Below are 27,454 nucleotides of genomic sequence, written 5' to 3' on the forward strand. Positions count from 1 at the left end.
TCAGCTAAATTGCAATAATTAATAACATAATTAGTGTATATATATATAAAATAAAGTTTAAGTGTATAAATATAAGTCATAAAATTATATCAAAATATGAACTTATCAATACAGGAGGAAAGAAAGTGTAAGATCAGGTGCGAAGTGAGATTAGAAGGATGAAGAAGAGTTTTGGAAAAGAGAAAGGAAACTTTTTTTAAAAAAATATCAAAAATATGTTTAAGGACTTATTTTTAAATATTAATTTTAAATATAAAATATTATAAAATTAAATGGTGTAATATGTCATACGTGAAAGTGCTAAGCTAGCTTTTCGTTAGCTAACTTAATATTTGATAAAAAAAAAAAAGAATTAACCACATTGACTAAATTTTAACTTCTTAATTTTTTACAAACTAAATTTTAACAAAATTTTACGATAACTTATTACAAAATACTTAATATTTATAAAAATAAAAAATATAATTAAGTCTTAAAAGATTAATAAAAAAATTTGTAAAAAGTTTTAGACCTTGAGTTATAAACAATGTCCTTTTCATGAGTCAACAAATATTTAATGTTATTGACTAATACAATTCGGTCAGAAATTATATTTAAAAGTATAAACATAAAAAAAAATAGTGTGAATTTAGTAAAAATAAATTAGTGTAGAAATATAAAATTACAAAATATAATTGGAAAAAAATTAAATATTATATTAAAAAATATAAAAGTATAAATAATTATTATATTTTTAATACAAATATATTATTATTATCATTTAAACTTATTTTTAAAGACTTAAAATAATAATTTTGTCTTAATGAATGCAAATTTATGTAAAAATATAACAATAAAGTATAAGTTAGAACAGATTGTTTCCCGAAAAAAAAATATTGGTCTAAAAAAAATATTATTCCTTAAAATTTAAGAGTAACAATGTGTACAAATTTATTAAATAATATTTTAAAAAATTTTAATAATGAGTTTCAACACAACCTCTCTGTGTTGAATAAAATAATGTTGCTTGATTAGCGAGTTGTTTTAATTGTAAATATAAGTTTTACTAATTTATTAAAATTAATAAAAATAATTATATTTCATAAATTTATATTTTATTTTAAAAATTTTTATAATATTAATTAGTATCTTATATATCAAATAAATGAATAATATATTTACTTGTATAAGTGACTATAAATAGTACAAATTTTATAATAAGATATAATAGAATTTAATAATTAATATATTTAAAATATTAATAATTATTTTATAAATAATTTATTAATACATAAAATAAAAGAATAAGAGATAAGTATTATCATTTTAAAAATCAAAGCACATATCATAAGAGATAAAAATTACGATTTAATTATAATTTTAAAGTATATTTATGTATTCTTTATCAAAAAATTATGTTTAAATTAAATATATTTACTTTTTAGCCTTAAATTTATTTATTTATTAATTCATGAGTCATGATGAAGTGCTAATTTATTATCAAATAAATCCTAACTTTACCGTCTCATTTCTCAAAGCTAACATTGTTTAAATTACAATGTAAACTTAATCATATATAAATAAAATGGATATTCCTTAACTCACATTACAAATTAATAGAACATGAAGCAATTATTAAAATGAAAATTTAATCATGAGTTATGAAATTCATTGATATAGTAAATTATGTAGCTTTAATGAAAGATTATCTTAAAAATTATTATTAGAACTCATAAATCATTGCAAACACATATTTCTTTTTCGAATTATTAAATTTGAATCAAAATATTTAAACTTTCATTAAAGCTAGAGTTTGAAGCGTTGCACCAGTTCTAAAGATTAAAAACAGCTTGGAAGTACATAAACTAGTTTTCATCAATCCCTTGCCTTGCAACACTTCTGGTGATGTTATGCCATGGAAGATCGAAATGGTGAGTTCAGTTATAATCCAACGATTTTCAATTAAAAGATTATTTGCAATTCTAACATAAAATCAATTTAAAATTAGTAGTAAATGAGGAATCTCTGTTCATCTTAAGCTTGAATTCATTGGAAAATAAATGGTGAAAAAAACAACATTTGTCAATCGATTTTGAATGAACTAGAAAATGATATATAAAGTACAGACAGATGCGAGAGGTAGTCCAACGGTATGTGGCTCAAAAACACCTAACCATCATGACAGGGATACTCCTAATAATTTAATAAATCCCCAAAAGCTTAAAGTGTTCTAAAAGTCAAAACACCACATGCAAAATACATCCCATCTAACATGCCCTTCTTTAAAAACAGTTTTTTTTTTTAAAATATATGAAGGGTATCATGAATATTCATTTAATGATTTTAAAAATTATAATTGTCATAAAATTAATAAAAAATGTAAATTATTTTTACAAATTGATCAAACAAAGTATAAAAATACAAAAACAAATGCTATACTCGAAAGGTTTAAGAATAGTTTAATTATTTAAGCATGCAGTAATCAACTATATATGACATTAAAAATATCATCATTATTATAAACTTTCAGTCACTTTAAGCTTTTAATTATGTATGTTAAAAATTCCCCCTCAAAATAAAAAAGCAACAAGGTATCAAGGTTGTCCCATTTTATTCGTCAAAAAAAGAAGAAAAAGAAAATCATTTTCCTTTGGTACTTGTGAGCTGTGACCTGCTTATTAGTTCATTTCACTGCTATATTACATTCTTATCTGATGTGTTAGGCTCAATTCTACAGGCTCTCTCTTCCTCTTCTAAGCGTAACCATACATTTTTTATTTGTCATTACTCTGCCTTCGTTTGTGGTTTTGCTTCTTTCTCCAACAGCTTTACTTATATACTTGTCTTCTTCTGGTTTCCTTCATTTTCTTGAATTTTCTCGGGAAAGTTTTGGGCTGAGAGGGAGGCAAAGTCACTTACTTGGTGAGAAGGGTTCGGTGGGTCTTCTTCTAGCTCTTGTTGTTTGGGTTTATTTGGCTTCTTATAAAACCGATAAAGTAGTCCATTCAGAATGTAAAACAAGGAGAAAAATAATTCCACTTTCCCATTTTGAGTGCTGACATGAAAGCTTGAAGCTTTTTGATGACTGAAGGGAAGTTTTAAGTTTTTGGTTTTATCCATTCAGTTTCATGAGAAAGGAACGGGACTTTATCGGTTGGTCGTGTTCTTTTGTACAATTGTTCACTTTTGCTTCATCTTCAGATGTTATTTGGTTGTTTAATTCATTTTGCAATGTAACACAGAAACGGGTTTTAGTGTATAAATTGTGTCCCATTTAAAGTACGTGGTTTTGTGTTGTTGTTGGTCATTTTTTTATAAGATTCCTCAGAAAACAAACAGAATTTGAACTATTGAGTTATTGTATCTGAGTTGTTCTGCTTTTGCTTTGTTCAGGTGGATTCTTTTGGTATTGAAGAATTCACAATGGAGAATATTTTGCTTTCTGATATGGAACTAATCTATAGATGATTTACTCATAGGAGGGTATCTTTCACCAGATATTGGATGATCATGGAATAGTAATCAGCATATTTTTGGTATTCTCCATTACTTGATGGATCTGGAGAATACATGAATTTTAGTCCAGTTCATTTGCTGCAGTCATTTTGGTTTTGCTTCATATACCATTTTTCTTTCACTTTTGATGCAGGGTTTTGTTCATTTAGCGCTGCAATCGCGTCTTCCAATTGTTCCAATGGTCCTGACGGGCATTCATCTAGCATGGAGGAAAGGTAGTTTGCATGTTCGACCCGCACCTCTTTCTGTCAAGTATCTTCCTCCTATAAGTACTGAAAATTGGAAGGTTGATAAGATTGATGACTATGTCAAAATGGTACATAACCTGTATGCTGAACATCTTCCTGAGACTCAGAGGCCTCTACCATGAAAATTTTCAGAGTTAAGAGTTAACCAATTCTTAGGTGAGGTACATCTTCCATGTAACTAGAGTGAGGTTCTACTAAAGAAGTCTTGTTAATTGCTGCAAAATGCATAAATTGGTTTTAACAAATTATAGCATTAAGTTTAGCTAGCATTTTTAATCTTCATCCTCGTATATTATTACTTAATATTGTAAATTAACTTATTAACTGATCACTGCCATTCGGTTATTTGGTGATCCAAAAGCTAGTAACACATTATTTGATACACATTTTTATGTTATTGTGATCAATTTCATGTGTTATTTAGTGAGACTCATTAGTGTATTCCATTGACTCCAATTTGCTATACAAGAGTCATCTCTATTCGTGAGTGTATCATCAATAATGCTGCAAAGAACGTGGCTTGATTTTCAGTCTTAAAATAATAAATACACTTTTAAAAAATGAGTAAACCGTTTGCTCTGCTAGATTAAATTTTCAAGGAATTATTGACGGGGGCATTTTTTCTTAAATTTCCTTTTTTTAAATGAGTCATATCCAAATCGATAGATTATTATTTCCTTAAATGAAATTATTCATATAAATCACACGATACTATTAAATTTGAATTTCGATACGTTCTTAATTACTTTAAATTGAATATAGAGATAAGATGCATTCTTAATTACTTATTTTAGGATAATCTTATTTTGAGGTGGGTATAAGGAATTGTTCTAGGAATCTCATGAAGGCTCTTACCTCACGACTTTTCAGCACAATTTTTGTGGGCACCACTCGTATGGAAGTTAACGTATTGTTTGTTTTGCAAGATTTTGTCAAAAAAGGATTGTGGAAGAAAGACAACATTTGATTCAAAATCACTTCCTTCTTTAGTATTTTACGTGACGAAAGAGAATGAAAGAAAAAAGGTTGTAACAGACAAAGACAAGACAACTAGAGAAAAGAATAAGGATTTGGTCACAATGAATGAAGTATTTTTAATTTCACTTTAGTTTATCATATTATGTAGAATTAAAAAAATCAATTATTATTTTTCTTCATTCAAATAACTTAAAACTATATTCATTATTTATTTATTTCTCTCTTTTTAATTTCTCCTTTCATCCAAACAGAGCTTAAGAGTTGTTTCTCGTTTGAGCATGCACCATTTGTTACTTTTTCATTCACTTATTTTGGGAAATGTTTTTATTTTATTTATGTAATATTCCAAATAGGCTGAAAAGTGAAAATTGTTTCGATAAAAGCCACAACTACCAAACGTCAACATACAATATTAAGGGTACCCTTAATTCAAGAGTTATTTTATAATTTTGTCTGAGAGGTTTCCTAATAATCTTTTAACATAAAATCACAATGCTCTTAAAATAAAAATTCAAGAACGAAAACTGAGAAGGTGATTAACAACAATAATGATTAGTTTTACATATTTAATCCCTTAAACTGATAATTGCTAAATAAAATTTGTTATATCTTCAAAAAAATTTCTATTATTTTATAAAATAAGTATTAAATAAAATATATTTATTATTTTAAAAATATAACAAATATTTAATAACATTTTTATTTAACAATTAGTAATTTATAAATATAAAAATACAAAAATTATAATATGTTTGAATATATAACTTAATTAAATATTTATTAAATAAAATAATATTTAATTATAAATTTTCTTAAAATAAATTAAAAACAGATTTATATCAATAAATTAAATATTTTTTGACAGACATAAATTTTTTTCTATAAATTCTTCCAAATCAACCTTAAAATTGTTCTTGTAAAATTTGGTGGTTGAAGATCGTGGTTTTTGAATGCTTTTGGAGGATAGGGTGTCAATAATTTAATTTGGATATAATGGCTTGAGCGAGTGAAGTGGCGATTGTCTCTCTGCCATCACAACGCAATTGTGCAGTCTCCAACTGCTTCTACATTCCACCTTTCATCTCTTTCTCTCAAACCTATTCAGGTTTCTTCCATTCTCTCTTACTGTTATTCATTTTGCATTCTCTCAAAATTTTATTTTATTTTTCCTATGACTTTCTTGTGATACTTAATTTCAAAGCTTTTCTTCAGCTCCGTACCATTGTTTTATTCAAAACCTTTTCATTTTTTATCGTATCAACTTATTGGTTTTGATAGTTTTACATGATAGCCAATGAAAGTTCTCATTTGATGTGCTGTTAACTGTGTGTGAAGCTTGTGCTTCTGGCTGGCCCAGATTTGTGGAACCTGCTGCTGAAAATTTTGAATTTTGAATTGTGGGTCAAGTAGATAAGCTGCATTGGATTGGTTTAGTTGCTGTAGTTTGGTTAAAGAATAGAGTGAGTTGAAATGAGTGTGGTGGGTTTTGACATTGGAAATGAGAACTGTGTCATTGCTGCAGTGAAGCAACGTGGGGTCGATGTTTTGTTGAATGATGAATCAAAACGTGAAACCCCTGCTGTGGTTTGCTTTGGGGAGAAGCAAAGGTTTCTAGGCTCAGCTGGTGCTGTTTCTGCTTTGATGCACCCAAAGTCCACAATATCTCAAGTCAAAAGACTTATAGGCAGAAAATTTGCAGATTTTGGTGTTCAAAATGAGTTAAAAATGCTACCCTTTGAAACATCTGAAGGCCCTGATGGTGGCATTCTTATTCACTTGAAATACTTGAAGGAGGCTTGTACGTTTACCCCGGTGCAAATAGCAGCAATGCTCTTTGCTCACTTGAAGACTATAGCCGAAAAAGATTTGGGGACTTCGGTTTCAGATTGTGTTATCGGGGTTCCTTCGTACTTTACCAACTTGCAGAGACAGGCATATCTCAATGCAGCTACAATTGTTGGGTTGAAGCCTTTGAGGTTGATCCATGATTGCACTGCAACTGCTCTTAGTTATGGAGTTTATAAAACAGATTCTCCTCGTGCATCTCCTTTTAATGTTGCATTTATTGACATAGGTCATTGTGATACTCAGGTATCTATTGCAGCATTTCAGGCTGGGAAAATGGAGATACTTTCACATGCTTTTGACAGGAGCTTAGGAGGGAGAGACTTTGATGAGGTTCTGTTTAGTCATTTTGCAGAAAAATTTAAGGAGCAGTACAGCATTGACGTGTATTCTAATGCCAGGGCATGTAATAGGCTGCGTGCAGCATGTGAGAAGTTGAAGAAAGTTTTGAGTGCAAATACAGAAGCGCCTCTGAACATTGAGTGTTTGATGGATGAAAAAGATGTTAAAGGCTTTATCAAAAGGGAAGAATTTGAGACTCTGGCGTCAGGATTATTGGAGAGAATTAATGTTCCTTGCAACAAAGCATTAGCTGATGCTGGATTGACTCTAGAAAAGATTAATTCTGTTGAGTTAGTTGGTTCAGGTTCAAGAATTCCAGCTATAACTAGATTATTAAGGTCTCTATTTAAGAGAGAACTCAGCCGAACACTGAATGCCAGTGAATGTGTAGCTCGTGGTTGTGCTCTACAGTGTGCAATGCTCAGTCCTGTTTTGCACTCCAGAGAATATCAGGTCAGAATATTGAAACAAAACACTAATTCTTATCTTATCTATATGATATTTATGTTGCCAAGTAGATTTTTGAGTTTGTAGATTCTTAAAAATATAACTACTACTAAATGAGCCAAGTTGTTACTAAGTTTCCTTTTCTGTATTTAGATTGTCCATTTCTCATTTATCTATTTAAAGTGGAATAAATCTAACTTTAATTGCTCATTATGTAGTGTCTATGTTACTGTGTAGTATATTTTGCATTAGTTTGTATTATTCTCTGTAAATTAATGCACGTTATCTCATTTGTTCAGGTTCAGGATTCTTTTCCTTTTTCTATTGGACTTTCATCAAATGAAGGCCCAACTTGTGCAGGGTCAAATGATGTACTCTTCCCAAGAGGCCAACCCATTCCAAGTGTTAAAATTCTAACATTTCAGTGCAGCAATATGCTCCACTTAGAAGCATTCTATGCTAATCCAGATGAAGTACCGCCTGGGACATCTAAAATTAGTTGCTTCAAGGTATGCCTACTTCAGAACTTTATTGTGCTGTGATGGAGTTTAAATCATCTTATGTACAATTCTCTCTTATTTATATTTTTATCCACCCCACCCTTATTACCCTCTATGTAAAGTATTCATCTTCATATGTATAACTGTGCTTTTTCTTTTCCACTTCCATTCAGATTGGTCCTTTCCATAGATCCCATGGAAGTAAGACAAGAATTAAAGTTCAAGTTCAACTGAACTTGCATGGTATTGTCAGTATTGAATCAGCTACAGTAAGTAAGAAGACTCATTTTTATCTCTTCATGTTGCATTATTAGTTTTCTGAGAGATCTTGCTATGCATGTGGACCTTCTTTTGTCTTCAGTTGATCGAGGATCATGTAGATGTTTCAGTTACAACAGGTGATGGTCATTCAAATTCTGAAGCAGTGGATGTTGAACCTGTTTCTGAGAGAGTTGAAAGTGTCACTGGAGATAATATCAGAAGAAAGTGTGAATCGCCACATCACTCTGTAAGTACTCGCATGTTGTTCTCTCTCGCTCTCAGCCCCCCTCCCCCAACCCCTTTCTGCACTTTTTTCTTAATGGAAGATGTAAGATATTGGAGATTGCTTGCAAATCATCCTTAAAACATAAAAAATTATATAGCTAAATTTTATTATCTGGTCATTTCTGACATTGATTTTTGTGCCACGTCTGTCACAATTTTGTTTTATAATCTGTGATTTATATCTGTACATTTTTATCTTGTGGAGATTGTTTTGATTGCAGATATGATTCATGTTGGTGTTTTGAGTAAATAAGTATTACTATCATGCCTTGTTACAGGCTGATGGTACAAGAAAAGATAAAGCTAACAGAAGCCTTCATATACCAGTGAGTGAGAGTGTCTATGGTGGAATGACCAAGGCTGAGATCTTGGAAGCTCAAGAGAAAGAACACCAGTTAGCCCAGCATGACAGAACAATGGAGCTAACCAAAGACAAGAGGAATTCCTTGGAGTCTTATGTTTATGAAATGAGGAGTAAGGTACAGATTCAATATCTTAATGATGGATGAGATGTACACGTGACTGGTTTCTGAGATTCACATACTCTGTGTGTATAAGCATTAAGTAGTGGTGCATTTTTTCTGCTACAAAGATAACTTTCCATTGGGTGATCCTTTCTTTCTTCTTCCTCATTTTCATATTTTTTACTGTGAAGTGCTCCTTCAAAAACTAGAGCTTTAACTTTTACTATGTAAATGTGAAAGTATTGAATGTATCAAATGAGAAAAGGCTGCTGTATAGTTACTGAAGATTTGGTTTTTAGTGATTTCTATCATGACACGTGAGTAAATGTAAGGTTAAACTTTGCGAAGCAGAGGAAGTATTGCTGTTATATTTGTAATCGAATTTGCATAGGATATGAAATTAAAATATTTATCTTTATATATCTTTTCTTACCAATGATTTTATAAAATTCTGTGTGTACTGTATGCTCTATTGTTCATGATGGATTGGCAATTAATTTTATTTGCTTGTGTGAACAGCTCTTCAACACATATCGGAGCTTTGCAAGTGAACAAGAGAGGGATGGCATATCAAGGAGTCTGCAAGAGACTGAGGATTGGCTTTATGATGGTGGTGATGATGAAACTGTACATGCTTATTCAGCAAAACTAGAAGAAATAAAACAGGTTGTTTTTGCTTCTCTAACTTCCATGTTTCCCAATGCCATGCATCTTATTTATATTCTGTGTCTTCTGTAGCTGGTGGATCCAATTGAGAATCGGTATAAAGATGAAGAAGAAAGAGCCCAAGCTACAAGAGATTTGCTAAGTTGCATTGTAGAGCATCGAATGTCTGCAGATTCTCTTCCACCTCAGAATAAAGAACTGGTACAATAACAAATACGCCAATAAATATTATTTTTGGATGCAGCCCTTAGTGACAGCTTTTTGAATGGACAACTTTATTGTTTCAGATTAACAATGAGTGCAACAAAGCAGAGCAGTGGCTAAGAGAGAAGATGCAGCTACAAGATTCTTTGCCTAAGAGCTGTGATCCGGTATTTTGGTCAAGTGATATCAAGAGCAAGACAGAGGATTTAAACCTGTATGATTTTACCTTCCAGTTTTTCCTTCTTCATGTTGGGGAGTACTATGGTCATTTGGTTGGGTCTGAATTATACATGTGCTGGTGCAAAGCATTGTTCATAGCTCCAATTTAACACGTTTGTCATTATATATATCCATTGATTTTATCTCAAGACTAATGAATGTTCTATTCTGATGGCTTTCAGAATATGCCAACGAATATTGAAGCCAAAGGATTCTCCAATTACAGAAGACAAGCAGAATGCTTCTAATCATCAATAAAGACGATGATGTGGTGATACCCCATCAACTGAAGACTTAAATTGTTGTTAGCTAATAGCTTTTGACAAACGTGGACCCTTTTTTTGGGACAATTTTTCCTCCCTGTCTAGGGACAGGGAAGTCATTGGCAGTTACTGGTTCAAGCTGTTTTTTTAAGGCCCCCCGTTCTTCTAAGACATCCAATGATTTTCTCTTCATTTTTTTATTTAACCCTTTTCATGTCACATAATTCCTTTAGTTTGTTCGTGTACCATGGGAGTAAATATGTACCCATGATGAATGCGTAGGTTTTTTTTCCCCCTATTTTTATAAGATGTACATACTGTATTTGGGGCACTTGAGTTGCATTGTACATCAGGAAATGAGTGTTTGACCAAGCTTATGTTTTCTGTCCTGAAGATTGAGCATTTAACTAAACTTACTGATATTTTGACAGTTCAATAGTATTATTAAATAAACTCAATGTTTTAATTCTTTTTTTTTTAAATTTTCAAGGGATGTAAAGATTTTGAAAAATTAAGTTCCTTTTCTTTTGGTTGAACGGGTGGGGGTGCTTTTTATTTTCGTATGTGTACATTAAGATATGTTAAACATGGATCCAAAATAAAAATTAATGCAACAATCAGTTTCTGAATAAATATATCGTCAAATCAATATAGGGGAAAGAAAAGGTCCTCTCGATGTCTTCACTAAAAATTTCTGAATAAACATCCAATTTAGTTCCTGAATGTTTTCACTTAACTCGTTAATCTCTAAGACAAATAAAGTCAACAAATAGAACCTTATAATTATAAATCTAACAGTTTAATCCTTCCGTCCATTGAACATAAATATAAGTCTCATTTGTATAATTTTTAAGGCCAGTTTTTGTTTTTTTCAAGTATCGAAGTATGTAACTTTTTTTGAGTATTCACCCAATTTCTTTTTATCATTCCGTTCTCAGTTATTATCTTTCATCTAAAAATACCAGAGGGAAATTATTTGAAGTTAACAAAGTGACAAGCTCGATCGTAAGTGCAAGGAGAATCAAGTTGTGAATCAGATGAGTCAATCGAAACAATATTGTGGATCCGAATAAAAACAGAATCATTATCTCAAGCTACACTTTCATGAAACCAAGACCTTGGATCTGTGTGCACTGTACACTTGCATAAGCTCACAATGTCTACTGCTTGCGATGATTCTTTAGCATTAAAAGTTCACTAAGCAACATGGCCCTAAACCAGTTTCCTCGTGTGTTGCTGCATGCTATATTACTAGCTTCCTTGTCCCCATCCAGAACATGACACCGGAAACTTACGGCAATTGAACCTAAGGGGTAATGCTAGCTATTAGATCCACAAGTAAATTATTGGATGTGGACCAGGCGGGGAATAAATGCCTTCCCATCAAATGTTTACTTTCTCTTGACATTTGTCTTCTTGGCACCCGTTTTCTTTTTTGATTTCTTAAATCCTGCTCCACTCTCCTGTAAGAATCATAGGCATTCAGTGCTACATCATATCCAAAAGGACAATAAAACATCAGAATGGTATGCAAGTAGATGTACCTTCCGATATTGTCTATAAGCACCACGGCCTGTCAACTCCTGCCCACTTTTGTTAACATACACCTGTAGTGTGAAGATAAAGAATCAGGTTCTTATGGATAGATACTATATGACAAAATAGATTAAAATACATTTTTAGTCCCTATGGCCTATAATTTTTCTCAATTTTGCTTTTGGTCTCCATACTTCAAAACCTCTAGGAATTGGTCCCTGCCATCATGTATACATTTTGATTTTGGTCCCAACACCAGGGACCAATTACTTGTGATTTTGAAACTACATAGACTCAACCAAATCTTTTAAAAAATAGAGATCAAAACCAAAATTGAAAATAATTATAGTAACTAAAAATGTATTTAACGTGCCAAAATATGGTTTAAATTTATCCATTAAAGGGAGACTCAAGACACCTATATCAAGAATTCTAAGAATGACCACAAGATATGTAAAGTATCCAGTGCTAGATCAGAAAAAAAAGAATCCTGAAGATCAAATCATATGACAATAGTTCCTCAAAAAATCGCAATATATAATGTGATAATTTAAATTTAGCTGCATATATATAGCACTTAAACAGCATACTACATGGATTTTTTTGCATTTCAATTTTAAACAACATAGCAAATAAATTTACATAACTTCTTCTGACCAGCATCTAGCAGCATGAAAAAAGTAAATTAACTCCATCAGTTAATGACATCAAACATTTTAAAGATTTTTCTCATACCTTTCTTCCTTCAGGTGATGTATACCAATGACCAGCAGATTGACCACTTGCTTGAACACGCCTTTTGCCTGCATCCTTTGGTGTACTGGTGCAGCTCTTCGGTTCCACCCAGTTTGCAGAAGCAGGTGATACATTTGCAGAGTTTGATTTGTTTGATTTGTTTGTTTTATTTTTACTTTTTGAGACATTATTCTTAGCACTATTTCTCTTTGTTGCTTTCTTTCTAGAAGATTCTCCATGGCTAAAGGAAACAATTTTGGGATCCACCCAGCCTCCGGAAGCATTAAAAGTTTCCTCACCAATCAAATTATTTGATTTGTTTTTTCCCTTTGTTGAGTTGTTAACATAACCTGTTTGAACTCCCTGCACTTTAGAACCTCCTCCATTGCTAAATTGTCCCCTGAGATTTAAAAAAAAAATACTAATTGATGAAAATTTTCTTTTAAAATCATTACCAAAAGATAAAAACAGGTTACAACTTACATGTAATCAATATGTGAGACATTAGGTTGTTGATTCACTCTGTTGACAACACCTAGTGGATAAAAATTATGCAGGCGACTGCAAACTAAGTGCCGAATTCTTGGATCCTCATGGAAAAAATAACGATGAGCAGGAATAAGAGGGTCTGCTGATTCCCATAGCTGTTGATCCCTTTGGCAGCTAGAATTGACCCCAGGATATCCCTCATTATGACTTTCAGACACATCAACCCTTGATTTCTTCGCTTCCTTGCCATTGGCAGATCGAAAGTATTCTTCACATAACTCATTGAAGGCAGGTGTCGGGACAGAAACATTCTTCACCGGAGAAAAATCTTTCCATAGATCCTGATCTTGGTTCGCATCAAGGGCAGTTCTCCTAATTTGTTCAAATGAAGATGACAAAGGATTGCTTCGGTTACACGCTACCTCCTTATCACTAACTTTAACATCTTCACCTAATGAATCCTCAGAATCGGAATCGATCAATTGAAACCTTCGAAGGGGACTAGTGGTTAACTTTGGAAAGACAAAATCATTACGGTCATTCTCTAACCTAGAAGAAGCTGAAATATCCGAAGCATGCTTTCTTTTTCTCTCCCTCTCCCTAGAGTTACTAAGTGGATGAGGAGTTAAAACTCCAGAACCATTCAACGACACTTTTGAGCTACTACACACAGAACGATTCCACGAAGCATGCACTAATATTACAAAAATATTAGTAAATCATTCACAATTCAAAATATCATTTAAAATTCAACAGCAGAAAAGGATAAAATTACCTAACCTTGATCAAGATTGTCCTGCGAGGAGAACTCCTCGATGTCGTCGTCGGCGTCGACGGACGGCGTCGGGTCGGGTTGTTTCAAGGGACCTCGGCGGAGGCGTTTGAGGATTCGGCGGGGCGGGTCGGGTCCGGTTTCGGGATCGGAGTCGGAGACTTGTGGTGTGGGAGAAGGAGGTGGATTGATTGGGGAATGTGAAGGCGTGTCGAGAGCGAGATCCAACCCCAGAGAAAACGAGGGAATTTCAGAGTCCGCCATTGAAGGAAATCTAAAGAAAGAACAGATCTAAGGAATTGATTTCATCTTTAGGGGTTAGGGATTTTAATTTCGGGGAAATGGAGGGAATTGAAAATAAATCATTTTGATTTTTGGCGGGTGAGAGAGTTAGAGTGATAGAGAAGATGTTGGTGACTTTGGAGGATTCTTTACCCTTTTCTTCTCACCTCACTCCATGTCCAACACAGCCTTTTTTTTTAATAATTGATAAATGTATTATCTTATAATAATTTGTTTACACATGATTAAAGACATATAACAAATATTATGTTTATTAAAATTATAATATTTAATATTATTAATATAATAAATTTTGTAACATTTTATAATTTTTAATCTAAATTTAATGTGCATCAATTTTTATTGTATGTAAATTTTTTATTATATATTAAAATAATAAATAATTTTAATAAAATTACAACATTTAATATTATCAATAAATTAAAATCTAGTAATATTTTATAAATTTTTGTAAAAATTCATTATTTCAATCAATAAAAAAAACTTAATCATATTACTTAGGCTTTAGTTTGTGGAGCCTGACCCATTTTACCAAACAAAGAAATAAACAATTTATTTATTTATTATTTTCTCAAAAAATAATTAAAGTATTATTTAGTGATCCATAAATCATAGTTTTTTAAAGTTATTTATAATGCGTTAATCATAGTATTTTAAGGAAATTCCTTTTAATTCAAGATTTAGAACTTTTCCAACCACAAACTTGAGCTTGAGTCGACAATAATTAGCAAACCAAGGCAGAAAAAGTAATATGAATTCAATTATTTTTTTCTTGGATAATTAGACAACATTTATTATAAAAAAGAGGAATGGACCCAGCATACTTATGAAGTGACATTTTTCTGTCCCGATCACAAATCATCCGTGTCACCACCTACGATACAATCTGCAATGACAGAAAATCAAAATCTGGAACAGAACAGATAATGCTATCATTTATATTTTATGAAGATCTGTTTTCCCTTGACATTTGTCCTCTGAATACAACATAAGTTACATGCTTCTCATAATTTTTCTTGTCATCACAGATTACAAATTGAGCTATTTCCCAAAATATTCCAGGGTTGAGGTATTTGGCACAAGGGAATGAAAAGATTATCTGCTTAATGCTTAATACGAATGGCAATGAAGAACTCAAACAAGGACTAGTATGAGGCAGAGAATGTGCATCTATTCATGGCCCCTCAACAATTCTAAGCAGTTTTTCCATAAGCAGCATATTTGCTGCATCTTCACAATCTAAAATGCACTGCTTTTCAGTCATTTATCAATTAGACAGATAAAGCAATCTGTGTCATGCCTTTGCTCCCAACTATATCTTCTGTTTAAGAACATGGCGCAGCTGAACCTTCTGGCTTTCCATTTTAGCCTCCAAAAGTCTGGCCTTCAAGCTATTCTTCTGTGTGCCGCGAGGAATGCATCCTTTCATGCCTCGATGGGCGTGTGGACTTCCTGACTCAGGGGAACTCAACTGATATAGAAGGTCTTGGGGGCTCAGCCCACCTTTACCTGATCCATGATCAGGAGACATGACCCCATTAGATAACCTTCCATTTGAGAGTTTCCCATTCAGTCCTTCCACAGAGATTATCTTGTAATTGTCTCCATTATTTGGGTATGACCTCCAAAGCCTTGTTATGGAAGATACCTTCTTTGATTGCTTAGTTGGTATACATACTTCACTAACTTCAGTTATTGGTGTCTCCTCATCGGCAGTTTCTTCCCATTCAAGTACACTTCTTCTGGAGACATTACTCTCTCTATGATTCCTGTTCAAAGATTGCGCACTCCCTTCTGCTGAATAACTTGAGCCCTGATCCTCAACATGGCTCACAGTTTCCCATCCACTTTCATCCCCTTCTATATCACCATTATCATCCATAAATACGTCAGAACGCCTCTGAATGCCATGCTTACTTGTTACATTGGCTTCAGGACTCACAGTGTGAATATTAGAGGCATGACTACCAGGACTGTGCGAACCAGATGGTTCAATCTCCCTCTCATTTGGTTCACCAAAATTTGCATCTTCAAAAATGGCAAAAATATCATCCGAATTAGGGGGTTCATATGAAAATCCCTTGATGTCTTGAATGTTCATTGCAGCTGCCGCTTTTTGAAGTGAATGTGCCTCTCTCATCTCCTTTGTGTTTGGATCCAAGCTTTTTGATTTAAGAAAAGTTTCCAAATCTGCAACAAGTTTATTCATCTGTGAATACTTGTCTTCAAGAGCAACTTTTGCATCTATCAACTTCATTTGAACACGTTCTTCACGCCATACTTCTGCCATCTGTAACATTTTCCTCTCTTCTTCCACTTCTTCCCTGAATTTCATAGATTCCCTCTTCAATGCTTCAACTTCGGCCTTGTCTTCTCCAATTTCCTTGGCCAGTTCATCACACACCTCCTCAATCAATTCTCTGGCCTTCCTTTCCTTTTCATAATCCTGCATGTAACGCTTCACAGATAGTTTGACATCTGCCAACTCATTTACCAACCTCGAATTGACAATTTCAATCCTTTGGCGACTTTTCCTCTCTCTGTTCAACTCTGTCTTAATGTCATCAATGTATGCACGGATTTTCTCATGCTCCCTGCTTCGCCATTGGGTCCTCTCCTCATTGACTTTCTTCAGGAAATGCTCGAGTTTCTTTTTGGAGGAGCGATGTTCATTTTCAAGCTCCTGAATTCGTGCACGAGCCTGCTCTAGTTCAGCTTCAAGTGCAGATACAACAGATACGGCACTCACCTTTTGGTCAAGAAGTTTCATGTGACTGTAGATATGCTGCGCCTCATCTGATGTTTTTAAACATAAAGGATCCCATTTTGTTGCACCCTCCATTTCGGTGTTGGGAAACTGGAAAGGTTCAAGCTGAATAACATAAAGTAGGTTTAAAATTAGCACTTTAATAGTTTAGTCTTTTACTTTAGTGTAAAAGCAGAACGTTTTTAAGCCCTATGCTCAACCAGCAATTTTAAAGGCTAATTTCACCATGTAGGTTTACATGAAAAATGTGGAAAGTGCTTTGTGCAAGCCAAGGTACACACACCTTTACTTTTATAAATAACATGGATCTATGCAATAATCAGTATGCATATGTATGTTTGTAAGTGTTCACATGAGCGGGCCTTTGATATTTTATTAAAAAATTCCAATACTAAATCACAAACTACACGTCACTGTGATTATAGTTTGTTGCCACCTGTAACTTAATGAAATGATGTCCTTTTCTCAAAAATGATTAAAACAGGTAATTGCATAACAGACCAGGTAATGAGATCATCTTGCAGTAAAGGGTGCGGTTTTAACTTGACTTGAATCATCAGATATATATGATTTTCACTCAATAATCTTCAATTATGAAAAGCTGGAAAATTTCTAGTGGTTATATTGAGGTAACAATAAAAATCATACCTCACAGAAGTGGCTCTTCGTCCCAAATATGGAACGAGGACTTTGAGATAGATTCTTCAGGTCAGAACCGTGAGTCATGCCATTTGGACGATCAAGGAACTGGAGGCCTACATGGCCAATTCCATGCTGCAGATAAGTTAAGTAAAAGAATCAAGATCTATCAAGCTAATAATGCAAATCAACTACCACGACCTGAAAATGATGAAGAAAATAACGTGCATGGAAGATAATCAATTCTCTAATTCAACCGGAATGCACAAAACTAATAACAGAAAATCTCATACACAAGGAATATATACATCAATATGTCCAACCTAAGTCCCAACTTACTCTCAAGCAAAGCACAAAAGAATTTGACTTCATAATGCCACTGTAACTAACACAGCAGATACAACATGTTTGTTTGGCATTCTGCCAAACATGACCCAATATTTAATGCTGCCTGGAAGGCTACAATTTAATGAAGCAAGAACGTAATGAACTAATCCTTCCTTCCCCCGAACACATATTCGCTTTTAGGGAGGAAAACTCATAAACAAACAAGCATACAACCAACAACTACAACATAACATCAATAATCTACACACACAAACTCTACTTCGACTCATTTCTCTAATCATTACAAAGAACAACAACTAGGTTTCCGCTATAACTACATCAATCACGACCAACCCAAATGGTAAAGTAAAAAAAAAAAAGCTTTATACTCTCAACACCAAAACTGGAACCTGTAAAATAATGATTACAAATTGAAGATTAAAATATCAAAAGTCACGCTTCAAAATCAAGCAACAACAAAATCAGCATAGAATAATAAGGCTAAAAAATAATCCATAATTATTTTCAAGATGGTGGGGACGCTACAATACAGTAGATGAAGTAGTAGAAGCAGCATATAGCTGCAAAATCAAAATTTTAAATCAGAAAAAGCAAACACATGCAAGATGCAACAACACCCACATGGAACGAACAAACCGAGGGATCTCAAACCCGAAAGGGTAACCCAAGTTACCTGAACCTGAAGTCCCAACCGTTTCCGGCCATCGCTCGCTGTCATCTCCGGCAGATGCAACCTCCATAGCCCGGCGGCGAGTCTCCGCGCCGACACGGCCACTTCCGGTAGCTTCTTCGCATTCCGGCACGTTCTCTGACGGAACCCGGCGACCGAGGACTTCTGGTCCTCGTCTAGTGGATCCTCATTCCCTTCGTGGATCTTCCACTTCAACAGAGGGGTTTCAGGTCTGCTCCGTTTACCACCTGGAGCTCCGTGTATCCTCAACCGGGTCCTCGGAGTTTTCGGTTTTCGCCGTTGAAAAGGCTTCGGCGGTTGAAGATCTGAGTCCGGCGAAGGGTTCAGGGTCCTGGAAGCAATGCCCGACGGCGGAAGGTGAGACTTGCCGGAAAACTTCATCGTCGCCGGCGAGTGTCAGCCATTAAGATACACAGAGTAAGTTACAGAGCTTGCGTTGAGATAATGAATGAATGAATGAATGCTCCAAACAGATAAAATGGAAAACAAAGAGAAAGAGAGAGAATATGTGTGTTGGTGTGATGAGTTCGTGAAGTGTGTGTAAGAGAACACGAGGAAAGTACAGAGGAGAGAGAAAGAATAGAGCGAGAAAGAGTTTCAGAGATTTTGCTGAGAAAACGACGAACGAAGTGATACAAATACAGATACGCAAGGCGTATAATTATACGGTCAACGTATTTTTTTACGATGATTCCACGCGCGGTGGAATTATTATACGATGTCGTTTGGACCTACTTGATTTATAAGCTACGATGTTTGTTAGGGATGCTAGAGGAGACGTTGTGTTTTGAATGATAGATGGTGGATGTGCTACTTTCTTTTAGATTCATTATTACTATTTATTTTAAAGAAAATGACGGTGATAAATTAATTTACAGGTACAATTAATATTTTAAGATGAGTTCAACAATTTTTTATTTTATTTAAATTATCAAATATAGTAAGCATTTTTAAATTGTACGTGTTTTTAAAAATTTTGATATATTTTACATTTTAAATCAGTTTTCTTCAATTTAAAAAAATGATAAAGTTTATTAATTTTAAATTAATTCTGAGAAATTTAGAGTTTAAACCCTCTTACAAGGAAAATTATTATTTGTAAATTCTTTTGCGATATATAGTTCACGTGATAAAGAAAACAAACATTATATTGTTCTATAAATAGTATTTTTCTCTTAAAAATAGCAAACACGGCCAACTAAGAAAGGCTTTATGGGGAAAAATGATGTATATTCCAGCGTATTATTTAAATAATACATGATTTTTCAATTTGTTTACGTGTGTGCTTTTTTTTCCTTTCTAAAATCATAAATATGATTTTCTAAAAGATAATTTTATGAGTTAAAATGTTAAAAATATTATTACATTAGCTGTATTAATAGGGAATTTTTTATATAATTCAAAAGAAAAAAAAATTGTTAATGGCTAATTGCTATGTACAGTGGTAATAAATCATTTACTATTCAAGGAAACACCAAAGTTTAAATCCTAGTTAACGAAATAATAGTGAAGAAGAGTCTTTTAAAAACAATAGTATACTAAGAATGGTATCGTATCAATGTCTACAACAATATCAGATGAAAATCCCAAAGATTCAACACAGTACGTACGAGGTAAAATCAAAATGCCCGCAATTTATAGTTAATACTTAGTACTTTGTAACAAGTACCATAAGGCAGAGAAAAAATGTATTCTATAGAGATTTGATGTAAATGTACTTTATAATTGAGTTTTAAGTGAAGAATTTAGAAGAAAAAAAAAGATATTGATGGATGAATATAATTAAGATATAAATATATTAAAAATAATAAATTTTATATAATTAACTCAGGAATAACAACATTGAAATTCTAAAATAATGGAAATTTAAATTACAGATTCTTATATTTTTTAAAGTTATACTGAAAATGATTTTTATGGTTTGTTCACATAATTTAACTTATTTCATGCACCCAGATGCAGTTTCCTGTTTATTCTCACAGGCAATAAGGATAAAATTAATGAAGCAATCAAACATTTATGTCATCGTAAGTTATGGGCAAATCCGAAAAAATAAATACTCTTACATATAGTTCGTAAAAAAAACATTATGGGAAGTCAGTAAATTAAAAACAAAAATGATTAAAAATTCGAATATATATTAAAACTATTATAAATACATATAACATATTTATTATAATTTAAAGATAATAAATAACAAATAGATAATAAAAAAGGATGAAAGTGTCTGAAGGAGTGGAGTGTAAACACGCGTTGGTTGATAGCAGAGGAAGTGCTGTCACTGTCTTATCTATTTGTTGCTTCCACACTTCAGTATCTACTCTCTTCTACCCTCGCGAAAAAGGCATCCGAGGGAGATTCCACGTGGCAATTCATGACACTGCCACGTCGAAATATATTTTATTTTAAAATAATAATTATCTTAAGAATAAAATTATAAAATAACTATATTATCTTTTCTGAACCAGAAAGAACAATAAGATCATTTGTATCAGTGTCACTTTAATGCAGATTCAGATCTGGATTGATTATTAAAAGTCTTAAAATAACCATTACTTGATTTTGATTTGGAAGATCCTAATCATACGAAATGAAAATTATATGAAAAACATATACTTGTATTTAGCCTGATTTTCACCACTTGCTCAGTTTTATTTTTCACTTTGACATATTTGAAGTCAATAACATAAATCGTTTAGAAATACCCATTGTACTTCAATTTGAATTGAATACACTAAATTATTGAATAGTGTCTCGTTGATTTTCTGTCATTTATCTCTCGGTGAAATTCTTTCCTCCAATACGTTATTAATATCACAGTACTTGATTTTTCTTTCCCCCATTGACTTAAAAGGTTCAATTATTAGTGAGCTTTGTCATTTCAACATCATAATATTTAATTTGGTGTCTTTTAATATTTCAAAAGGATAAATGTAGAAAGATTACGTGCTAGATTATAATATACGTTTTTGTTTTTTATTGCCCAGAAGAAATTTTATATAAGAACAGTGTAGTAAATGATGTATAAATAATAGTAATACTTATATATTACATTTGTTTAGTGGTAATTTTCCCTCAAAATATGAACAACACAAATCCTCAATAAATTAATAATTATTTTAATAAACATAATATAGGTACCACTTTTAAAATTTTAATCTTAAATTAATTTCGTACCTTATTATTTTATGATGAAAATAGAGAATGTAAAAATACTAGTTGGCGTAATGGGCATATGTTGTGTACATGCAAGGAAAATTGAAAATGACAAACACTCACGTTCAGTGGGGACTTCATGTCCATAATCAGCATTGATCAAATAATAGACTACATACATGTCTCGTACTACGCTGACATATTCATTTCCTAAAAGCAATGATAATTAGTTAATTACCAAAAGCATTTTATTATATTGTAATATAATGAATAATAATGCTTGTTTCAATATTACTTTTACGTTGACATTCCAGTTTACAGATTTAAAGGTTAGAAAAAGCGAACTACTAAATTGTCTTTTACATCATTTCTAAAATAATGTGACAAAATTTGATGTATGTGTATATCTTTATGTGTATGTGCCCAAAATCAATGCTCCAAACACCAGACCTTTGTTTACAGTCTCTCAACTATGATCTCAACAAAGTTAGCTTTTAATCACAGTTTAATTCAGTATATACCATTAACAATTCCGACTTCTAAAGCAAACCAAGTACACTGTACATTAATAAACATCGATTAAATATATGCATATAAATATTTAATAAAAGTTAGTTTAATTAAAAGAGTATTTATTAAAAAGTAATTTTATTGATGGGACAATTGAACAAATAATTTATTTTTTATTTGAGACAAGAGTTCAAAAAATAAGGATTGCCAAATATAAAAATACATAATCATCCAAAAGCAGGTAAATATTCACATATATTATATAAAAATAGATATACAAGTTTTCAAAAAATTGTACTATATAAAAATGTTGAAAGTCAACCCATCAAGAGGGGTACAGATTGTTTCCAGTAACTCTTTCACTAGATAATATCTTGACCCTTAAAATATTTTATGAAAAATAATTATAAATATGGCCTTTCCCATAAAGAATGCACTGAAATGTTGTACTTGGGAGGTTCCATACCCCATTAAGAGGGAAATTTTTATGCAGGGGTGGAATGAATTGGGGAACTATTAGCAGCCACAGCCAACAAAGACGTGCAAATTCTGAATACTCATTTTGTCTTATTGGTTTGTATTTTGCAAGGTCAATTTTAATACCTAACCTCTCCGTTTCCTACAGTAGAAAGTCCTACAAACAAGAACAAAGACACAACCAAAAAAATTTGATGCATTCTTAATGACAATTCCTTGACTTCCTTCTACAATAAACTTGGTCTTTCTTTTACATAATAATGCTCTAATGTTTTGTACAAAGCAAATTTTGAAACTGTAAAATGTTGAACTACTTTTTTGAGAGAAATATTCTTAGATGAAAAGAAGTTGAGCTACTAATCCAGAAACAAGAGACTGTGTTCAACTAGATATGATGCTTAAAGGTTGTCAAGATAATACTTCATAACAAAATTATATTACATATAAAAGACAATATACAACCCTACACCTGAATTTATGTCTGCATCGTCAACCTCCAATACAATTTGCATAAGCTTTGTTGATATATTATTAACAAATACTTGCTAACAAAACTCTATCGACCTTCAATATCTAAAGAACCAGTCATACTAATCCTTGATGGTAATTCACTTTTAAAAATTAACCATAGCACCGGATTGGATCATTGCACCCTTTACTAGCAGATTGCTTGAAACCAAATCGACCACCTTTCTCAAGGTACTGCTGATGATACTCCTCCGCCCGGTAAAATTTCTTGGCAGGAAGGATCTCAGTGACAATCTTCCTGTTCAGCTGCTTCTGTTGTTGTTCCAAAGACTCTCTAGCCTCTTTCTCTTGTTCCGGCGTGTAGTAGTATATTCCAGATCTGTATTGTGTTCCCACATCATTTCCCTGTCACAGAGGAAGATCAAACTGTAACTAAGCCCTTAAGTGGCAGAATGTCATAACTTATCGTATGATTAAAAGTTCGTACATACATCATGGATTCAAACGAGAGAGTGAATAGCAGAAAAGAAAAGTATCCATATTGAAAGAGAACACAAGTAAAAATTGACTTGAACAGAAAAAGAAACAAGGGACAAGGGAAAAATGTAGTTAAAGGAAATAGATTGTTCCATATCAAAATGGTCTTTCGGATGCTCGTGAGTCATTTGGGAGGACCATAAAATACATGCGGCCAACAAATAAAAATTGAATTTTGTTTTGAAGGAAGAACCACAGTTGGAAGCAAAAATTTCGAAAGGGAAACGAGAAGTTGGAACTAGTTCATTGCCGCAATGAAAACCAAGTGAAAACGAGCATTTGCAATGAACTCCAAATGCAATTGATATATGGAGTAACAGTGTGTACAATGAAAAGAGACATAATCCGCCCAGTGTCATACCGATTCAATCTTATGATAAAAATTAGGTCATGCAGGACAAGCATAAGTCTCTTGGTGTTCTAAAGATGGTTCAACCAATTTTTACCCAAAGTTCAACAGAATTTACAAAAACAAGACATGACTATTTATCAAAACATAAATGCATCTATTAAGTACTGGCAACTGCTGTTGACAAATTCAGCATGGTATGCAAAAGCGTCAGCAAAATGTTTAACTTTAGAAGTAATGCATAATTTTACATAACAAGGTAAAAAACACAAATGAAAAACTCTATATATACCTGTCTATTCAGAGTGGTAGGATCATGCCTAGCCCAGAACACATCAAGCAGAGTCTCATAGCTACATTCTTTGGGATCATACTGGATCCTTACAACCTCTGAGTGGTTTGAGGTCCCTGAACACACATCCTCATAGCTTGGATTATGCAAAAGCCCCTGGCTATAACCAACCTCTGTCTTAGTCACCCCAGGCACCCTTTGAAAGGCCAATTCAACACCCCAAAAGCAACCACCACCAAACTGAGCAAACTGCTGGCCCGGTGCAGGTATGTCATCATCTGGTCCCTGAGCAATGGATGAATCCATGCTCTCTGGTGCCCTTGTGCTGCCAAACCCAAGTCTATTCAACAGGTTCATGGAGGGCTTGTTCACAGCAACACGGGGACGAGTTTCAGAAAAGAAGCAAGAACGCTTGACAGAAAATCTAGAAAGTGATGGCAGGAACTTGGTTTTGGTAGGACTGGAGAGGGAAGAAGAAATGAACACTGGAAGGGAATTGGACGTGGTGGTGTAGCAGCTGCTGGTTGCTGCTAAAGAGTTTGAGTAACATGAGAGTCATATTCTAGAAAAGTAATCAATTTCAAAATGTTCTTGTACATATGAAAAAGGAAAAAACAAAAGAGCCACCAATTACGGATACCAAGAAAAATGAAGTAACAAAATTGAACAAATAACTGAAAGCTTAAAAGTTAATGTTGAATCAACGAACCTTATGGTGCTACAATTTATTACTATATGCATACAACACTTTTTATTGATAACAAAAAAAGTCTTACACTGATCAAGAATCATTTAAACTATTATAATACTCAATTCTCTGACAAAGGTAGATGGGGTATGCAGTCTAACATGAATGATGAATAACGTATACACATACATACATGTCAATTGAGAGAACAATTTTTTATGAGAATGAAAAGAGAAAATCTTCAGCAAGCACATGTTTGATTTGAAAAATATATTTTGTGTTTTTATTTTCTATTCTTACAAATAATTAGAAAAATGCCATCTCATATTTACTTTGTCTCCTGTATTCAAAGATTCGTTCTAAAACCAATGAGTACAGTTCATTGAAAATAAAAAACAAGAAACAAAAGTAAAGAAATTAAATACAAAAACCACTTTCTCAAACCAAACATGCCTTAAATTTTATACAGATGACCAGGTTTCAAAATAACTCATTAACTAAAACTCCCATCGTTTTATGCTCAAATCCTAACCATATGTTCATTCCTCTGATTCTCGTTCTGCATCTTGTTCTTATATGTAACATGGACTAGAAGCTGCAGAGTCATACAACAATTTGTTTTCCAAATAAAAAATTTAGCTGATATTTTTTTCTTTTATACATGAAAATATAATCATACAACAAATATTACTTAATTCATAGATATTCCCGTAAGGCTAGCTGGACAACAAATGGATATGGGTGTTGGGTCAAAAATTATGCTAATAAATTTATATTTTCTCATGCAGACAGCTGGCTTGCCTAATATGTAACTAACATGTTCCAATGTTTCACAAAAATTGGGAATTGCAACAGAATCACTTAAAATACATAAAATAAAACCAAACTCACATGACCCAGAATTGTTAACAGAAGTGATTTTAGTTACATGAAGAAAATAACTCAGCCAAAAATTGAAATCCAAAACCAACCCATACCTGCTCCACAAATTCTCATCTTCAACCCTTCAACAAATTACTTGAATCAATCTCCATACAAAAACAAATACAATAATAATAATAAAGCAAAATTTTTTAAACACAAAAAAGGAAAATTGTATAGAAATAAAGGTGATCCACAATTCCCTTTCCCTTATAGATTAAAGGGAAGAGGGAAAGGTGATAAATTGAATTGAGAAATGAAAGATGGCATGTAATTGGAAAAGAGAAAGGTGAGAAAAACGATGAAGAAACTTACCCAAAGTGAGAGCGAGACAGTGAGAGGAGAATAGAGAGAAATGGGAAAGGTGGCTGAGGATTGAGAATGAAAATTGAAGATGAGGATTCGATCACTGCAAAAAAAAAAAAAAAAAAAAAAAAACCGAGTCTGTGAACGATGACGCTCTCTCTTTCTGTGCTGGCATCAAGTGTAAAAGACTAAAAGCCCCATGCTAACTTACCACAACAACAAAAAATTAGAGGATAGAAACGTCAATTCAGGTAAAATAACATTAAAATCCACTTATGTTATTGCGTTGGCCTGGATTGTAACGTCTAGAATATTACAAAAAATAATGCATCAAAGAGTGACACGTCATGAAATATCTTTGATATCCTAAACTTTCACATATTTTATGTTATTCTTAAATGGGGAGATATATATAAAATTCAAAAACCTTATAAAGTATCTTCTTTTTTATAATTAAAATATCCTATGAATTTAAATGGTTTTAAATTAAGGTAAATATTATTTTGTTTTCGATGATCTGAAATATAGTGATTAAATTAATGAGATTTGAAATTATAAAATTATCCTGAAAAATACATGGCCTAGTTTGTTCCACCGAGCACAAATTCAAGTTCAAGAACACATAACTTAATATATGATAATTATTATTATTCGCAATAGTAATAATATAGTTTTCCTGTTAACATTCTCATAATTTATTTACATTTAACCTATTAAAAATTAACGAATCTTTAAAAGTCATAGTGTACAGATTGTGGAGTTTTCTTCACGCAAAAGGGAAAATGAGATAATGATTCTGGTTTGGTAATTTCCTGGAAATAGTTGCGATTATAATTACTCATTTTTTTTAAGTTTAACTTTTTAAGACGCGTTCACAAAAGCCAAATGAATATTTCTTAAAGGATATTGTTCATCGGTAGAATAATTGAACTGCAAAAGAATTGGATTTGAAGTGTTCTAAGGCCCATAGACACTGGACTGGGATTAAGCCCATTAGCTTAAGAAATAAGTGTAACTTCTAGTACACTGGGCTGAACCGAATAAAAACAGATGATATGACAAAAAATAAAAAGTGTAACTTCTTTTATAGTATAAAATAGATAATGCTAACTTTGTCTATATACTAATTTTTATCGTATTATTTATTTCGTGTAAAATAAAAGTTTTTTTAATCATTTCCATTACTTAAAATCTCAAACCCGTTACTGAATTAACAAGGTGTGTGATAAAACTTCAAATAACTCGCCTAAAAA

At 32.6% G+C, this 27,454-nt stretch overlaps 4 protein-coding genes across 16 annotated transcripts; 1 reads left to right on the forward strand and 3 right to left on the reverse strand.

The window, feature by feature from the left end:
• The first annotated feature begins 5,697 nt into the window (after positions 1 to 5,697).
• LOC113846632 (heat shock 70 kDa protein 16-like) lies at positions 5,698 to 10,543 on the forward strand. The gene is made up of 10 exons (XM_027475120.1): positions 5,698 to 5,826; positions 6,057 to 7,361; positions 7,655 to 7,864; positions 8,029 to 8,160; positions 8,208 to 8,363; positions 8,680 to 8,880; positions 9,385 to 9,531; positions 9,604 to 9,732; positions 9,819 to 9,949; positions 10,137 to 10,543. Exons 2-10 carry the CDS (start codon positions 6,192 to 6,194, stop codon positions 10,210 to 10,212), a joined length of 2,352 nt encoding a protein of 783 aa, XP_027330921.1. The 5' UTR covers positions 5,698 to 5,826; positions 6,057 to 6,191; the 3' UTR covers positions 10,213 to 10,543.
• A 727-nt stretch (positions 10,544 to 11,270) lies between these two features.
• On the reverse strand, positions 11,271 to 14,044 carry LOC113847726. The gene is made up of 5 exons (XM_027476979.1): positions 13,758 to 14,044; positions 12,972 to 13,671; positions 12,489 to 12,888; positions 11,762 to 11,824; positions 11,271 to 11,680 (listed from the first exon to the last, which is right to left on the reverse strand). Exons 1-5 carry the CDS (start codon positions 14,011 to 14,013, stop codon positions 11,609 to 11,611), a joined length of 1,491 nt encoding a protein of 496 aa, XP_027332780.1. The 5' UTR covers positions 14,014 to 14,044; the 3' UTR covers positions 11,271 to 11,608.
• Positions 14,045 to 14,809: 765 nt separating this feature from the next.
• Positions 14,810 to 18,878, reverse strand: LOC113874565. The gene is made up of 3 exons (XM_027512784.1): positions 18,480 to 18,878; positions 17,468 to 17,593; positions 14,810 to 16,924 (listed from the first exon to the last, which is right to left on the reverse strand). Exons 1-3 carry the CDS (start codon positions 18,876 to 18,878, stop codon positions 15,365 to 15,367), a joined length of 2,085 nt encoding a protein of 694 aa, XP_027368585.1. The 3' UTR covers positions 14,810 to 15,364.
• Positions 18,879 to 22,828: 3,950 nt separating this feature from the next.
• LOC113846091 (peptide methionine sulfoxide reductase-like) lies at positions 22,829 to 26,343 on the reverse strand. Of its 13 annotated transcripts, none has more exons than XM_027473975.1 (4): positions 26,211 to 26,308; positions 25,952 to 25,978; positions 24,287 to 24,813; positions 22,829 to 23,513 (listed from the first exon to the last, which is right to left on the reverse strand). In XM_027473975.1, exons 2-4 carry the CDS (start codon positions 25,968 to 25,970, stop codon positions 23,262 to 23,264), a joined length of 798 nt encoding a protein of 265 aa, XP_027329776.1. In that variant the 5' UTR covers positions 25,971 to 25,978; positions 26,211 to 26,308; the 3' UTR covers positions 22,829 to 23,261. The 13 variants fall into 13 exon arrangements, with proteins under 13 accessions (XP_027329776.1, XP_027329778.1, XP_027329774.1 ...); XM_027473973.1 differs by having other exon boundaries at positions 22,962 to 23,513; positions 24,287 to 24,816; positions 26,211 to 26,255; XM_027473971.1 differs by having other exon boundaries at positions 23,006 to 23,513; positions 24,287 to 24,816; positions 25,952 to 26,002; positions 26,211 to 26,265.
• Positions 26,344 to 27,454: the final 1,111 nt, after the last annotated feature.

This window comes from Abrus precatorius, unplaced genomic scaffold (genome assembly GCF_003935025.1).
Source record: "Abrus precatorius isolate BTA unplaced genomic scaffold, Abrus_2018 Scaffold8, whole genome shotgun sequence".
Classification (NCBI taxonomy): domain Eukaryota; kingdom Viridiplantae; phylum Streptophyta; class Magnoliopsida; order Fabales; family Fabaceae; genus Abrus; species Abrus precatorius.

Excerpts from the sequence above, each read along its gene's own strand:
- LOC113847726 (XM_027476979.1), bottom strand. The coding sequence starts at position 14,013 with ATGGCGGACTCTGAAATTCCCTCGTTTTCTCTGGGGTTGGATCTCGCT. Across the intron at positions 13,672-13,757 it reads GCAGGACAATCTTGATCAAG|TGCATGCTTCGTGGAATCGT; the intron begins GTTAGGTAATTT and ends TTGTAATATTAG. Across the intron at positions 11,825-12,488 it reads CATCACCTGAAGGAAGAAAG|GTGTATGTTAACAAAAGTGG; the intron begins GTATGAGAAAAA and ends TTCACACTACAG.
- LOC113846091 (XM_027473973.1), bottom strand. Across the intron at positions 23,514-24,286 it reads CTACCACTCTGAATAGACAG|GGAAATGATGTGGGAACACA; the intron begins GTATATATAGAG and ends CCTCTGTGACAG.
- LOC113874565 (XM_027512784.1), bottom strand. The coding sequence starts at position 18,878 with ATGAAGTTTTCCGGCAAGTCTCACCTTCCGCCGTCGGGCATTGCTTCC. Across the intron at positions 17,594-18,479 it reads GGTTGGGACTTCAGGTTCAG|CATGGAATTGGCCATGTAGG; the intron begins GTAACTTGGGTT and ends ACTTATCTGCAG. Across the intron at positions 16,925-17,467 it reads CGAAGAGCCACTTCTGTGAG|CTTGAACCTTTCCAGTTTCC; the intron begins GTATGATTTTTA and ends TATGTTATTCAG.
- LOC113846632 (XM_027475120.1), top strand. The coding sequence starts at position 6,192 with ATGAGTGTGGTGGGTTTTGACATTGGAAATGAGAACTGTGTCATTGCT. Across the intron at positions 8,161-8,207 it reads ATTTTTATCTCTTCATGTTG|TGTCTTCAGTTGATCGAGGA; the intron begins CATTATTAGTTT and ends TGGACCTTCTTT. Across the intron at positions 8,881-9,384 it reads TTTATGAAATGAGGAGTAAG|CTCTTCAACACATATCGGAG; the intron begins GTACAGATTCAA and ends TTGTGTGAACAG.